This window comes from Paramormyrops kingsleyae, chromosome 7 (genome assembly GCF_048594095.1).
Source record: "Paramormyrops kingsleyae isolate MSU_618 chromosome 7, PKINGS_0.4, whole genome shotgun sequence".
Lineage (NCBI taxonomy): Eukaryota > Metazoa > Chordata > Actinopteri > Osteoglossiformes > Mormyridae > Paramormyrops > Paramormyrops kingsleyae.
The window spans coordinates 24123765-24139913 of NC_132803.1; the positions used below are offsets into that span (position 1 = coordinate 24123765).

The 16149-nt window shown below is 52.6% G+C and overlaps 1 protein-coding gene across 18 annotated transcripts in view; it reads right to left on the reverse strand.

The window, feature by feature from the left end:
* The window catches only part of strbp (spermatid perinuclear RNA binding protein), a 53338-nt gene that overhangs the window by 14971 nt on the left and 22218 nt on the right, over positions 1–16149 (reverse strand). For 6 of the 18 annotated variants that reach the window (XM_023831825.2, XM_023831837.2, XM_023831827.2 and 3 more), the window contains 9 exons: positions 9335–9482; positions 6166–6377; positions 5803–5971; positions 4992–5145; positions 2676–2770; positions 2272–2367; positions 1778–1889; positions 1494–1591; positions 227–332 (listed from right to left, as the gene is read on the reverse strand). In XM_023831825.2, the coding sequence (XP_023687593.2) occupies positions 227–332; positions 1494–1591; positions 1778–1889; positions 2272–2367; positions 2676–2770; positions 4992–5145; positions 5803–5971; positions 6166–6377; positions 9335–9337 (1045 nt within the window). In that variant the 5' untranslated portion in view covers positions 9338–9482. Of the gene's footprint in view, positions 1–226; positions 333–1493; positions 1592–1777; positions 1890–2271; positions 2368–2675; positions 2771–4991; positions 5146–5802; positions 5972–6120; positions 6378–9334; positions 9483–16149 lie in introns of those variants that run through there. The other 12 variants (XM_023831834.2, XM_023831840.2, XM_023831831.2 and 9 more) reach the window with 8 other exon arrangements.

Genomic DNA, 16149 nt, shown 5'->3' on the forward strand with positions numbered 1-16149 from the left:
TCAGAGACACAGACAGAGAGACAGTCAGAGACACAGACAGAGAGACAGTCAGAGACACAGACAGAGAGACAGTCAGACACAGACAGAGAGACAGTCAGACACAGACAGAGAGACAGTCAGAGACACAGACAGAGAGACAGTCAGAGACACAGACAGAGAGACAGTCAGAGACACAGACAGAGAGACAGTCAGAGACACAGACAGAGAGACAGTCAGAGACAGGTACCTTCTTTTTCTGACCACAAGTACTTCTGGGAGGGTTTGCTTGATGGCAGAGGGTCCATCTCCAGGACCTTGTAGATCTGCCCAAAAGCCAGAAGCCGAAGGGCATGCTGGAACACAAAGGTTAATGAGCAAGGAGACAAACCCGTCATCTGCAGATAAGCAGGAACAGAGGAGGGGGAGCCATGTTTAGGTAATGAGGAAGCTAGAGGACAGTAGGCCAGGACAGAGCCGGGAGCCCGGAGCCCGGAGCCCGGAGCCCATCCTCGGCACAGATGACACGGTGAGCGAGCGGACTGCAGCGGAAGCGCTGCCATTAGCTTCTCTGCTCAAACGGGCCGGAAATAAGGCGCAAACTCATTTTTAGGTCCGTTTACCCCCAGCCAGTATGACGGGACTCCTGAGGGAAAAAATTACTTGACGACCTACACATTTATCACACTTCACTTAAAGATTTAGCTCCCTTTCCAAAAATACACCAAGTACTAGGCAGGAAATTTATTTATTTAATACCTTGAAGAGACGTGGGTGTCTTCCTGTGATACTTTAAAATATAACATTTTTAGGCTTCTTATATTTGTGACTTGCTATCCACAAAGCAAAAACAATGCTATTACGGTCCTTAGCGACCCAAAAGAAGAACACGTCGGTAATGATCCGGGAACCTTCCTACAAGTGTAGCTCTCGGGTACATCTTAAACAGCATATCCCAAATTGATAATGACACGCATTCAAATTTTATTTCTATTTAGCTGACAGCGTCGTGTCTGGCATTAAATCTCCAGCCATTACTTAGGAATCCCCTCAACAAGCACCACATGACATTTTAAGCTCTAGTCAGAATGTATTGGCATGAACAGTTTGACAGACAGATGCTGCAGGGGGCCTTAATATACCAGTGATACATACACTGTGTGAGCCTGGCATTAATGCATTATACAGCTCTTACAGAAAGACCTGGGGGGGGGGGGGGGGGAAGGTAAAGGAGCCCCTCATCATTGGGTGGAGTCTTAATGCTTCGCAGATTACAGATTCATGGGAGCAGAGCTGCACTGCGACTTTGACTACAGTGCGAGGGGCTGCCCCAGGGCCTCATGGGAAACCGGCTCGCTCACTAAACACACCCAGACACGTATAAGCTCGCAGTGACATGGCATGGCACTATCCAGGGTACGAGCCGGGGGAGAATCCGCACGGGGCAGTGATCGGCTTGCAGAGAGGGCTGGGTAAAGGGGATCCCTCTGCCCAAATCCGGGACAGCCCGCTCTTACCTGGGCACTGGCAGTGACTGCCTCCGCCTCCTGCACCGTCATGGCGGACAGCGTGTCCGTTTGCTCCTTCTCGCACGGGTCGTGTAAGCCTGGGCCGCCTTGGAGAGACAACCGGCATCCCATCACCTCCCGTCCGGCTACAAGGTCGGACCCCCAGGGGAGTGGAGATCCCCCCCGTATCCAGCAAAGAGCAACTCACTGCCGTCCTTTAAGAGCAGCGTGAGCCTCAGCAGGCAATAGCCACGGGATTCTGCGGCCCCCCGCCCCCCCACGCCGCCCCTTACCTGGGAGCAGGATGCCAGAGGCCAGACACTCCATCACCCTGCGCAGGGCCTCGCCCGCCCCCAGCGGCCGGCTGCATGTGGCGATGGCTTTCTCACAGATCAGCTCCAGAGGCTGTCATCAAGTCGGAGAGGAGTGGGGGGGGGGGGGGGGGCGGTAACACACTTAATCTATTTCCCCACTTACATGTGCGGGTATCTGCTCAATCAGCGTAGGTTATTCACTACAGTGAGGTACAACAAGGGCAGCTGGGTAGCTATCAATCTCTATCCCCCCTGCTGCCACACATTACTGATATGAGGAGTTACTCGACAGAGACCAGTAAATACCCACTACAGCAAAACAGTCATTTTGGGGAATGTTATCTCCATTTTTGTGCCATTCTCCATTGTGTGCCGTTACATAACAGGCTGACACTAAGGTTGAACAAAGGAGTCCGGGCCTCAAACATCCCAGCATGCACCACTGCCTTCCCAGCATGCCCCAGGGCACTCACCCATCCCTTGAGAGGTTCCCATGCAGGTACCCTGTTGCACCTGTCCCGCAGGATTCTCAGCACGATTACACAGGACTTCAAGCCGTTCACTCGCGCCTAGAGGTGAGGTGGGGGGGAGTGGGGGGTTAATGCGGAGTGTCCCACACACAGTCCAGAACAGGCGACCACACACTAAACAGAGCTGGAGGTGGCACAGGAGCACACAAGTCGGGGGGGGGGGGGGCGCACAAATGTGCTGTTTAAAAGCAGCTTTAAAGAGGAAGCCAAAGGAGAAATGTGCCAAATTCTGCTTTTGTAGCCTTGTGTGTTTATCTTTTGGGCTACTGAGAGCGGGCCGGCAGACAAGCGAGGCAGCTGGCCGACACCATAAGGCTGATGGGGAGCAAGGTAAGGAGGAGGCCAACCTGGAACCATTTGGCATGTCGCAGAGACGCCAGAGCGACCAGACAGCTCTGCCGGTCCAGCAGGTCGGGCGCTTCTGCTGGCTCAGTGCGCTCTACTGGTGGAAAGAGCAGAAGAGAACAGAAGACAGACATTGAGCGTGGGGACTGCGGCAGCGGCTGGTCGGTCGGCGCGACAGTCCTATCCACAGCTCTATTCTTCCTTCTTTCGTTAAGCAAATAAATGTTTGTTGCAGCCGCAACTGCAGCTGTACCAGGTCAGCACGTGTCACCCGACAGGGAGGGGGGGCAGATCTCTGGCGACTCCGGGGACAGCTAGGGAGGTCGGAGCTCAGAGACGACAAACGCCCCATTCTCAGAGGACGCTGCAGATGCCTCACTTTCAGCAGTTTTGGGGGCAAATAAAGTTCTAAACAGTAAAAAATAAAGATTTTTTTTTTTATTAAATCAAAACAAACTTCCAGAGTAACCTAGAGCAGCGGTGGCCAATCTTATCTGCAAAGGGCCGGTGTGTATACAGGTTTTTGGTAGGGATGGGCTGATCCACATTTATTCAGTTCAGACAATGAGTAGAGATGGAACTAGTCAGTGGAAAAGAGTTAAATTACATCACACTGCAAATAAGTGCAGAAAATACATGCAGAGCCAATCGTAAAAAGCATAATTAATCATTAATTCAAGCCTGTGACTTACTATTTTAATCATGGCAGTCTGCCACTTACAAAATGGTATAAGCTCCCCAAAGTGGTGTTTGAAACCAACGTTTTATGCGTTTGTAGCTAAATGTTCATGACTTCATATAAAAAAAAAAAAATAATAAAAAAAAATAAAATCCATCTGAGGCCAGTCTGTAAACAAGCAGCAGGCAGACTCTGCTCCCAGTGCAATAATGAATCGTCCCAGTTTGACTTCTGGGAGATGAACTGGTTTTGTCGCTGACAGAGCCCTTGACCTGGCCCCTGGAGAGCAGGGATTTCGGCCTGATTTACTGCCCCCCCTCCCGGTCTCATCGCTCATTTGGCGCATCCCAATGGGCCCCTGGCGAGCCCCCCCTCCCCCAGCCTCTGTCACAGACAAACGCTGTGCTGAACGGGCAGGGCACGGCCATCCCCTCCGGATTCGGATTCCCTCTGTGTGTGAGTGAAGGAACAGAGAGGCATGCGAGTGGTGGAGGTCTGCATGCCCAGGAGCACGAGAAGGAGCATGAGAAGGAGCGCGTCTCCTTCACCGGGCCAGTGAGACCAGGCCGCTTGAAACGCATCGCGCAGCATGCAGGAGGGTCTCCCCATCGGCGCCGAGGAGGCCAACGGAGAATAGTAATGCGGCTGCAGCCATTAGGAGTGCACAGAGACGTACACACCATTGATCATGTCCCTCCCCATGACTAATCGTAATCTAATTACGCTTCTGTAGATAGGGGCTATCTGGGCAACGTTGCCGAGTTTAAGGTCTAATCTAACGGGATGAGCTCGGAATGTGGAAACACCGTCTGCTTATTAAACACACAGACACACACACAGCAAAGCTCTTCCATCAGCTAGGGGCAGATTATCGGGGAACTCCCTGAAGAAACTTCAATGCCAGCTTTGAAGCGTTTGAGAAGGCCCGGGATCGGGTCGATGCGTTCCCACAGCGGGCAGGGCCAGTGTGGCGGCACGTCCCCGGTTTTTACGCCATTAAGACGGGGGATTAGTGGGGCTCACGGCTCCCCTTCATCCGCAGCGGGTCATGATACGATCGAGGCGTCTCTGAAGCACCGCATGGATGGGCATGAGAGCGGCTCGCCGTGCAACAACCCGGAGTCCAGAGGCCGGACAGAGCCAAATCCCAGGTCAGATCTGCACGCCTCTGCCTGAGAACCTAGAGAAGAGTGCAACCTGCAGGAAGTGGAGCATCCGCGGGAAGGACAAAGCGAGGTCTCACGCAGCAGGTCTCCAGCGGCCCAGGGGAGACCAGGGAAGGCCAGTCGGTCAAAGGTGCAAGGCGATCCTGCACAAGCCAGGCACATCTTCTGCTGCTTCGCCAGCAGGTGGCGCCGAGTTCGAGTCTGCATCCTTAGTCAACCCAACAGAAATGGGGCTAGTCCAGCTCCTCACACCTTACCTCCTTGTCCCACTGCGTTCTCCATACAGGGCTGAAGCCTACAACATGGTACTCAATAATCAGCGGCGGCTAAGGGCAGATATATGCCGGTGCATTGTGTTCAGCAGATCCGAAGGGAACGTGGACAGCTAAGTGTAGAGATCAAAGCTACCCCGAAATGCCAGATGGAGCCCAACCCCTCCACGTGGCCCCCTCCTGTCACTGACGCGCCCTCACCTTGGTTACCTTCATCCTCCTGGCCGCCCTCCTCCCTCATCTGCAGAGAGGTCAGGGTCACCTTCAGCGTCAGCTTGGGCTCGGAGGTGCCGTGCACCAAGATGGCCGCCTCCCGCACCGAGTCCGTCACCTCATACGGCTCCTCGGTCAGTTTCTGTGGGCGGGACAAGCCAGTGTCAGGGGGTGTGGGGGGAGCGGGGGGGTGTGCTCAGACAAACACTGCCATCAGCTGTGACACGCTCACTAACACGCACACACAGAAAGACGTACATACACACCCTGAACACACCGCTAATCAGCACCCGGCCCGCAGGCCGCTCCCAACTCTGTGACGAATGCTGCGTGCACTGCGGCGTCCCGCGCCACCCCAGGCCAGGCCCCCTGAGTCAGGCACAGGATCTTCTTCCCGTTACAGTCGATATGATAAATTCCAGTGTGTCAGCAGAGGCTGCATGTGATGCAGTGCCTCTCCCTTGACTCCACGTAAACAAGCCGCCCCCCCCGGTTCAGGTTACGAATAAGCCCCCACCCCAGCGAGACCGCAGATGCGGCGGGCGCATGAGAAATACCTATTACTGGCAGCACACATTCCCGTTCTGGAGCCGCCACTAATTAGAGCCTTGTTCGTCAAACGGATCTTTAAATCTTTTGGCTCCATGTGTTTGTGTGGGGGGTGGGGCATCGGGCCGCTTTCAGGCCAGCGCTCTGGGTATATTCTGCAGGCGTGTGCCAGGCAAGGGGGGGAGGTCCCAGTGTGGGCAGAGCCCGGTATAGTCGGTGGGCACAGCACCGGGTTCCCCGCGGCCCTTACCTTGATGTGCAGCGGCAGCCTCTCGCACACCGTGTGCAGCAGTGTCTCTGTGGGCTTCTCCCGGCACATCAGCACCAGCTCCAGATCCATGTCCTCCTTGATGAGCAGGCCCTTGGCCACCAGGCCGACCCGCACCACGCCGCACAGCACCCCCCCGCTGGGCTCCCTACTTGGGGCGGCAAGCGACACGGGAGCCGTCAGGGGCTACACGCGGTTTCCCCATCATGCCATGGCAGGGGAGTACCGTACAGAGAGCTTCTCGGTCCCCATTAACACCCAAAACCAAACAAACGTAAGTAAACGGACCCACAAAAATACCCAGAAATCACAACTGAGGCGGTGACGGCGCGTGGCTCCGCCTACTTGGCTCCGTCGTCCGAGCCGTTGCTTTCGGGCTCCTGGGAGGCGGCGGCGGGACGGTTCAGCTCGTCCAGCCAGTCAGAGACGTGCTTGAGAGCACACTCCACCGTGGACACCAGGGTCTGCACAGCCTCCAGCTCCTCCGGCGACGGGTAGATGCCAGAGTGCTTCGCCATCACGTGGCGGTCATCGTTGCCGAACGAGCGGATGGACCTCTGTGAGGATGGGAAATGACCCGAAAATCCTGAGGACGATAAACAGCCCGCCCCACTCCCAACAGCCCACTAAACACCCACCCAAAAACCCCACGACATCTTACAGGCCGACACGGGAGAGTCATTAAAAGCAGTTGTTTAGACGATGCCCTGAAATGGCGTTCACCTCCATGTTACTGCACGAATCGATCACTCAGCACGTTTCTATGGCAGGAGGGCGATGAGCATGGAGCTGATGCCCTTCAGTGGCGGCCATTTATAAAAGGCAGCTGTGTCAGAGACTCACCAGTGGCCTTCGCTCCCCCCCCTTATTGGGGCACGAGGGGGAGCAACACACACACACACGCCACAAAAAGACACACACACACACACACACATATATACACCACACACACACAAACACACATCACAGTATCAGTCTGTGTTTGCCTTCAGGCTGACAGGTACAGAGGAAAATCTCATCAGAAATGCCCCCTCCCCCATTAATCGAATGAGGTCACACAGCTCCAAGCTCTTCTTCACAATGTGCGAGTCCCCCCAGCACTGACTCTAACCCCAGCCAACCCCAACCTGGCTGATGCTGCTGGGTTAAGGGTCAGAGAGTCAGCCCCCCCCCCCCCCAGTCCGTGCCTATCCCACCCCCCCCCCCCCAATGGCTGGCCAGAGAATAGTGGCTCCCCGGCTTTCCTTCCATGGATGAGCACAGACTATGCATTACCGGAACGGAAGGGGCGTAAGCTCCCGCCTGCCGATTTAGGTGTCCGCTGATGCACACAGGCCCCTCGCCGTCGGACGTGTACGCAGCGAGCTCCGGCGACAGTGACACGACACAGCGCGCATGGGCTTCCCTCTGCCGCCGCTACGCACCAGCGGGCATCAGGGGGGAGGGGCACAGCCGCTGGTTTATGAGGCGTGGCTAATGTAGCGCGGCGCGTCGCTATAAAACACATGGCGACAGGCAGAACTGCCACGACAGTGGCCCCCCAGGCTCAGGGCCACGCTGTAAATCACAGCCGTTTACAAGGGTGGCCCTGCACCTGACAGCCAACGGCAGCAGCCTGGAGATGGTCACATGCAGGCTCGGGCAGCCTGATCGCCGCTGCAGACGCTCGTCAGCGCGCCTGGCTTTGTGCTCACCGTGCTGTGGGGATATCTGAGGGCGCTTTTCAGGCCCATACAATGTAAACCCCCATTTTATACAAATCTGTGACTGCAATCAAAAAACTTAAAAATGCCTTGTATTTTGTCTGGTTACTTACGGTTGCTGTAAGGTTAGGGCTGGGTAGGGTTAAGTCAGGATTAAGGTTATGTCCATAGAAATTAATGATATGAATATTAACACTATGCATGCTTTGTGTGTGATGTGTGTGATGTGAGTGTGCGAGTATGTGCATGCACACGTGTTTGTGTGTGCGTGCGTGTACACATATACATGTGAGTGTGCACGTATGGACTCACGTGCATGCATGTGTGAGTTTGTGAGTGAAGAGTGTGCAATGAGTGTGTGTGTGTGTGTGTGTGTCACGGACTGTGAAAATTCCCACAGGAGAGGCAGCTCTCAGATCTGACATTTGCTCACATCTACATTATGAATCTTCCCTCCCCGTGTTCTTCACTTGTGAAAGACACTTTAGAAACGCCAGTGTGATAATTCATCACTTCGCCGTTTCTGTTTTTTCTTGAGCCATGTTACCAAAAAAAGCCTCAGACTGCCTGCAAAGTGACAGCTCCAAGAAACACACACGAAAACAAAGGGGGGCACCTCGATTATAATTAGAGGCTGTGAGCGACTAATGGCTTGGCTGCAGCATGAAGACGGGTGCTGCTGTTAGTGACTGGCATCTATCAGCATCCAGGCAGGACCTAAGCAGGACTCGGCCTGTTTGCCGACGGCCTGCGTGACTCTTAAAGGCTGCAGGGGTCACATATGGGAGAGATGAGCGCGGCCTCAATCGGACCTTTAATCGCAGCCGTCGGCGACTCTGGGATACGCCCTTAAAGGCATGGCGAGGCAGGCACTCACAAACCAAGAGCAGAACACTAGTCTCAGACACACGGCCGGCCGGGCAGCCATTAGAGAGGAAGGGCAGCGGGCACTCACACACCCAAGGGAGCCGCGGGGGGAGCTTGCCCAGCGGGAGCTACTTTAAGACACAGGGCTGCTGCATTCTGGGACGAAGGGATGGGTGACATCGCACCACACCGTGACAGAGAAGCTCGGCGTAATCCGAGGGATTGCATGACGGAGGGCTGGAGTGGTAAAGGGGAGGTCGGACAGAGGAGGCATTAAACATTTATCCTTTTATTTTTTTCAGAGCGGGGCAAAGTGGAACGGAGCAGTGGCACGACTCTGCGAACAGCAAGCAGGAAGCGGCTGCTGGCTCCATCCCTATCGACATGCCAAAAGCCGGCCAGAGGAGGCTGAAGATGGAGAGAGAGCAGAGCAGAGCAGAGGGAAGCAGAGCCCAAGGTCATCTCCGTCTCCCTGCAGTGTTCATTACCCAGGGTTATTTATGAACACCCCCCATCTCTGGCTTCAATAATTCATATTCTGCAGTCTCCTGAGGCTCTACTCTCAGAGCTAGTGGAGGGGGGGGTATTAATCACAAGGTGATACCCCCCCCCCCCCCCCCACATGGAGGCTGTGAAACCAGGTGAAGCTTCGCCCAGGCCTTCTCGCTTTCCCCTGCAGAGCCACAGGGGATTCCTCAGAAAGATGGGGGGGGGGGGGGTCACCCTCACAGCAGTGGGAGAGCAGCTCCTGCACTTCAGGGTCCCAACACGCCGGCATGGGGCGTTACCGAGCACGATAAGCAAAGAAGAAACAAGCTCTCTGAACTGGTCTCTTTCCTCTCTCTCTCTCTCTCTCTCTCTCTCTCTCTCTCACTCTCACACACACAGACACACACACACACACACACACATAGACACACACACACACACACACCCAGCATTACCATGGCTGCGCTCCTCCTCCTGCGGCCGCTCCCCTCTGGCTGCGTCGCTGGCTGCGCTCTGCGTCGGGACCCGGGGCCCAGGGCTCGGTCTCCTCATGCGCTCCCCAGCCCTCCCCACGGGCTGCCGGCCGCCTGCTCCCGACCTCGCCTGCAGGAGGAGCAGCAGGAGGAAACATGAGCGGCTGACATGCAGAGGATCTCAACACGCGGTGTGGGACGTATTACCCTAACACTCCACCCCCCCGCGAGGCAGATAAACAGGCGGCGCGGCCAAGCGCCCGGGCCCTTATCGGTGCCGTGTGACCTGGGCGGAGGCACAGCTGGGAGGTACCCATGCCGGCGGACGCAGAGCCTCGTAAATACTCCCCCCAAGATGAGGTTGACTTGAACGCCAGAAAGTGATCCATCAGCATGCCGGTGGCTGTGGAGGTGCTGAAACATGTGGGGGGCAGGCTGGAGGCGAGGGGGGGCTACAACAACATGTTAACCTCTGCACAACATGCTGACCGCCACATACGATCACCACGCCCCCGTGTGTCACCCCGACAGAAAGCCCCCCCAGGGGACCTGGATCCTCATGACCTCACCCGCTAAACAGAAAGCCACTACTGCAGCTTAATGACAAAGGCCAACTGACTGGTCACTGCAAAAGCCACTGATTAAGTTTGTGAGCAAAATATTGCTAAAGTGGTTTTCTGTCTTACTCTGTAAAAAAGATATCTGTGTCCAAGAAAAAAAAAACAGAGTATTGACAATGGATGGTCTGATCCATCTGCTGCTGACTGCCAGGACTGATAAACTGGTAGCAGCACTTGACATCTGAAAAATCCAAACAATGGGACCCACATCCAACATCCTAATGCAGAAATTACACCGAATTCCACCAGCTTGGCTTAACAGCCGATTCCCCGAAAATGAATGAATGCTTTCCACAGCTGAGAGTGAACAAGCAGAGCTGTGCAAATACAGAATACGTCACATGCCCAAGGCTTATCCAGCTGCTCTGTACTTTGCCATTAAAACACCCCTGACTCTTGCACAGGTCTTAGTCTTCCCACGACATACCGTCGCTGCTGCAACCATTCGCTCATCATACGCAGAGGTGTAGCCAGCAGCCTATCACGGGAAGTACAGGGTAATAGGCAGGGGGACACCCTGGATTGGACAGCCGTCTGCTGCAGGCCGCATACACACACAATGCACAGCTTGGAGACAAGTCGCTAAACATTTTTGGATTGAGTTAATAAACCAGTGTCCCCAGAGAGAACCCACGCATCCTCTTGGAAGACATGGCAGCTTGGGGCATGAATCCGACCCGCAGCCAATAATCCCACCCATGGGCCCCTGGTGCCACACAACACACAATACAGCAGCATAGAGTCATAATAATCATATCATTATTATTATTGTTGCTGTTAATAATAAGAGGAAGAAGAATAAGAACAATAACAGTAATAGTAAAAGACAGCAGAGGACAGTACCATACACAAGCACCTGCCACAAATTACACCTCTAACGACTGAACCCCACATCTGCAGTTATTTTTGGCCAGGAGCAGAGGGGGTTAGAGCGGCCCAGATCAGCACAGAGCCCCCGACTGGGGAAAGGAGAGCAGCAGCAAGGAGGAGGAGGGGAGGGAACCGCAGGACGGCACAGCACAAGCGGCCCCTTTCAGCTGGCAAGCCGCAGCTCTCCAGAACCAGTCAGCTAACCAGTCAGCACTGCCCAGCTACGTTCCACTGGTTTGCTTTCAACCAAGACATTGTGTGTTACTAGGATGAGTTCAGTTACATGCTGCACACATTGGATAGATTCAGTCAATTTCTTGATCATAATATTATACACCAATTCAAACCTGAGAATACTGCACAATACATTCATATTTACATTACAAAAATATTTACGAAAGGTGCCAGCATAATTAAATTATGCACAAATAATATCAACCACAAAACACACTGCCCTGATAGATCAGCAGCCCTTTCCTGCCTTAGAGTGAGCCAAACACGCTGTAATTTAGCCAGACAGACACCCCACCCCCATACGCTTACACAGACCCTTGGTGAAATCAGAGGTGACCTTTGACCCCAAACCACATGCTTGGGCGTGCATTTCAGTATTCCGCATTTCCCTGTATTGCCCTGACGGCTCGCGTCGCTGCCGAGCCGGGGCTGGTCCAATCCGGCTCCGTGTTTGTTTACCGTTCGCAGATAAGCCCCCGCGTAACTGAGCACAGTTCAAACAAGCTCTTCAGCTTCCTTTCACACCCCCCTGCCGCATCCGGCAGCTGATTCAACCAGGAAATGTCGTCTGCCTCGATCCCGTGCTGTGTGGGACACGGCAGCCATGATGCAGAGCTGACCCAAACCGTTCCACGGCTGTTATCTCCATCAGATCTGTACGATCACACAGAGGCAGAGTCCTGCTAGCCTTCACCGAGGGTCACTTCCACAAAACCCCATCAACTTCTCCCTCGCTAATCACCCGTGGATCATTCTGTCATGGCGACACCATGAGCATTTCCCCCCTGCATCTCGCCTGACCTGCAGTGAGACCTTTCCGCTTTTTCATATCCCATCAAGGGCAGAGTTGTTGGCAAGATGGATAGAATTTGTCCCAAAGAAATTCCCTACCCCTTCTCAGGAGTCACATTCCTGTGGCATCTTCATACCCTGATGTTTTTACCACAAAACATGTATTCTAGGGCAATCCCAAGTAAATGTTAATGGGAAAGCCGGAGGCCGCTGGCAAGGCGGCTCTGCCGTGAAGGGGCCGGCGCTCCCATCGGCACCTCAAACACCCCCCCCCCCACACACGCAGTTACACACCCGGGCCTTTCCGTGACGGAAACATGACGGCAAAGAGCAGCTGCGGCGGGCGCTGAATCCCCACTCAGAGCATCGCCGCCGTGTGCGCCGACTGTCAGAGCACAATACGGGACCTAATTGGAGTTCAGCTGTACTGAAATCTCTGAAGCGTTAAAAACAAGCTAAATAAAGCTGATTACCTTAGTCAGTAAACCGATATTTTGCACCGGTGGGGACAGCGATCTGCATAATACAGGCAACTGTTGTTGACTTTCCACAGCAAAGATGTCCAGTAATTTCTGGAAAATTGAAGACACAATATCCACAGAATGACCCTAAGAAACCAATGTAAGTTCAGGATGTGTAACAAATTTCAATCGTGAATCAAGTTTTAGTGAAATCTAACTTCTGGGTTCTTTGTCTTTCCATCCGCAGTATTTGTTCTATAATGCGACACATTTTCAGACGTGGAGACATAACAGAGTTTGGCTCTAACTTGGCATGTGAAAAACGATGCCTAATAATATCCATAACCACCTACAGCTACAGCTCTTAGAGAGGCGCATTTAAAAATGCGGCATTTCCCATTACATTACTGACTACGGATGCATTTTCATAGTACATGTTCATTTCCTGCACACATCGACACACATGCATATATTTAGTTTTGCAGAAACCCCTTTGGTGTCGATCTCGATTCGGTGCCGACCTGCTGAAGGTCCTGTCCTCCACCGCGCCCCTGGGCCCTCTGACACAAATCTCCCAAGGTGGATGTGTTGCGGTGTTGCTGTGCTGCATTTTGGGGACCAGTCACCATCCATCCAGTGGCTCAGCCAGGGACATGCTAGCTTACTGGACGAGAGCCTTGCCCTCAGAATTTAATTTTCACACCACTTTCTGAGGGCCCTTGTAAGACCCTCTTCAATTTCGCTAACGTAAGTCTGTTCTTGTAAAGGTACGGAATGACTTTACACACTCCTTTCAGCTGGGGGATGCAATATCTGCTTAAAACATCTTAATGTTAACATGTTAATGGAGCAGACAGGGCCGGTATTATCGGCGTAATAAAGCTGCTCGTTTGCGTCTGAATGTGCTCTTGCCGCTCAGGTCTCCCTCTCCCACCCTGATTTAACAAGCGGTATTCGGCTCACTGGCCTGCCTCCGGGCGAGACCTGCCCAGCCTCTCATTAGCCTGAACGCCAGCAGTACAGAGCAGAAACAGGCTGGGTTTAAGAAAAACAAACCCACCCTCCCTTCTGCATTCATCCTGCGTCCCACCGAGAGAGAGAGAGAGAAAGGAGCACCCAAATTTACAGCGTACGGCACTTAATGTGCCCAGATCCCGAGCTACAAGCCCCCGCTGTTAGACCTGAATGGCTCCAGTGACGCCTCGGCGCCGCAGACGTGCAGATGGTCTTAATGGCCCTTCTGTCCGTGGATGGGGGCTATGAGCTCGCCGGGAACCTGCAACACCGGTTAGGGTGGCAGGCCGGCAAACGGGCAGCTGGCCTGTTTACTCGCACGCTATCTAGATGGTGTTCCCACTCCACCCATTCACCGGGACATTATCCCCCACGCCACGCTCTGCCAGGGGGCCGTTGTGATACACACAGCCAGACAGTCTCCAGACATTTCCAAGGAATCAAAGCTCAAGCCGCCCACCACCCTCTGCCACCTCCAGGGGATGATCTCCGTTCAGGGAGACCGACTCATAAACCCTTTAGAGGCTTACACCTTGTTGTGGCTTTATCCGGGAGTGTTTCTCAGCAGGGGAGCTGGGGAGGCAGCGAGGTGGAGGGCAGCATGGGCAGGAGGGTAAAAATGGATAAAGCATGCACTGCTGGGATGCAGAGGTGTGGAGCGGAATGTCTGCACGAGGCAGGAGTGAACCGCACAAATGGATAATTCCGTCATGAGAACCTACAGTCACGTTAGTCATACATGGCTGTATTTACAGAAAGGAATCACTAGCTTTGTGTTGTTGATGAAGCACTATGGAAAAAAGCGAGACAGCAATCAGATATAAATTAAAGAAGACCCCTTTCTGCACCTCTGAACTGAAGGCAATCTCTAGGCCAATCGTAACACAGACCCCAGTCATGTGATCAAAGGGAATGGATAAGGGTATTTTCAGCAATACAGTACCCTTTAATAAACACACAAATAGCTCCACTTCACCATGCTTCAGTTCAGCAGGGATTAAACTAGAGATGCACCGACTGCAATTTTCGTGGCCAATTCCGATTTCTTTTACAAATGTGACCTGGCAATACCGATGCACAAACAAAAATCAATTTTTCTTCAATGCAAAATTTTATTTTCATAATAAAAGAGATCTTTAAACTTTGCTATTTCCCCCAAAAGTTACAGGATCTTTTCTTTTCTTTTGGTCTGTGACTGGAAAGAGGTACAAATAATTAACTGAAAATGAGTTGTTGAATGCCCAACTTTATCTGACATATTTACCATGTTTAAATTCACCAGATAACACGACATTTAACTTAAAAAAAAAACTTAAAATAAAAAGTCCACAGGTTACAAATCTCCAAATAAATTGGAAGTGTACTATACTCTACCAAATAATAATAGGTGCAGGGTAATATTATTAATACCAACATTGCATGTTATGCACTTATACTTATTACTAGTAAGTAAGATGAAGTTCAGGCTTTTTCATATCGTATTATAGTACAGGGGGCTAAAGTTTCGCTAAAACATTTTTACTCTGTCATACGAAGAAACCTTAGCTAGCTTTGCAATTTTAATGGTTATTCCTCTTCAGTTTAAAGTTTACATCCGATGTTTCACCACGTTTTCGCAGTGGTTCCCCCACAGTTTACTTTGGCTTTACATGTATTACAAATTGCAAGCTTTGTGTCGTCTTCACTCACAGTGAAGAACTTCCACGCTAACGACATGTTAGCACGCGGCTGAGAATGTGCATGCAGCAGTAAGGCTACTGCATGCGCCGCCGTGTGGATGACATGTGGAGCGTACATAAAACCGACCTGTTCGGTATCGGAAAATACATGAGACTGTTTGGCCAGAGTCCGGTCGAGGCCTCTAGTTTGAACACAGTGTACTGGAAAACAGCGCCAGGAGGGGCATAAAGAAGCACCACAGAAAGCCTGCCGTTGGCGGGGGGGGGACACACCAAGATGACAGCGATAAGCTGCATCAAGGCCGTCAGCACCGGGCTCAGGCGACCATGACTGCTCAGCTGAGCAGAGTTTCCTGAGTTTAGTGGCCACATGGGAGCCGGAGCACGAGGCCCGTTATGGAAATGTGTCCCCAGACTTTACAGCGCTGCAGTGTGACAGGGCTCATGTAGCTCAAGCTAAACATCGGAAAGGACAATGTCGGCGAGCACCATACGGAAGGCACAGGCTCAGCTCGCAGACACTCTGCGGTCCAGGCAGGAGGATCAGGAGTCCGAGCGGGCCATGCCACATCAATCAGGCCACATCAATCAGCCCACATCAATCAGGCCACATCTACTCCTGTGCTGAGCATACCCTTAACTGCCACGGCGAAGTTTAAAAAGTAAAATTGAAATTGAATTGAAAATGAAAACACTGGAGGAACATGTAAGCTTAGGATTTGTCCAAATGTACATTTGAATAAACAAATAAAATGTATATGTAAAATTTGCTAACAATTTCCCACAATGCAGTGTGACAGGGGTTGGCAATACTGAGCATGATCTACAGTATGCCTGCTGTACACACACACACACACACACACACACACACAGACTCAAACCACCAAGCTTCAGAAAAACTACAGCTCTCCATTGGTCACGGAGCCTCGGAAGCAGATGATGCTGCCTTCAGTAGCACAGCCAAGCCAGACAGCCAGGGAGAATGTTAATTTCATTGAAATGCTGAAGGAGACAAACAACCGCACAGCAGCTGGGGAGGAACACAAAGTCGGGTTTTGTTTCTCTGAGAGCGCAGATACGAGTGATCATGCAGGCCGTGCTGATAACGGAGTGGGGAGGGTTTGGCC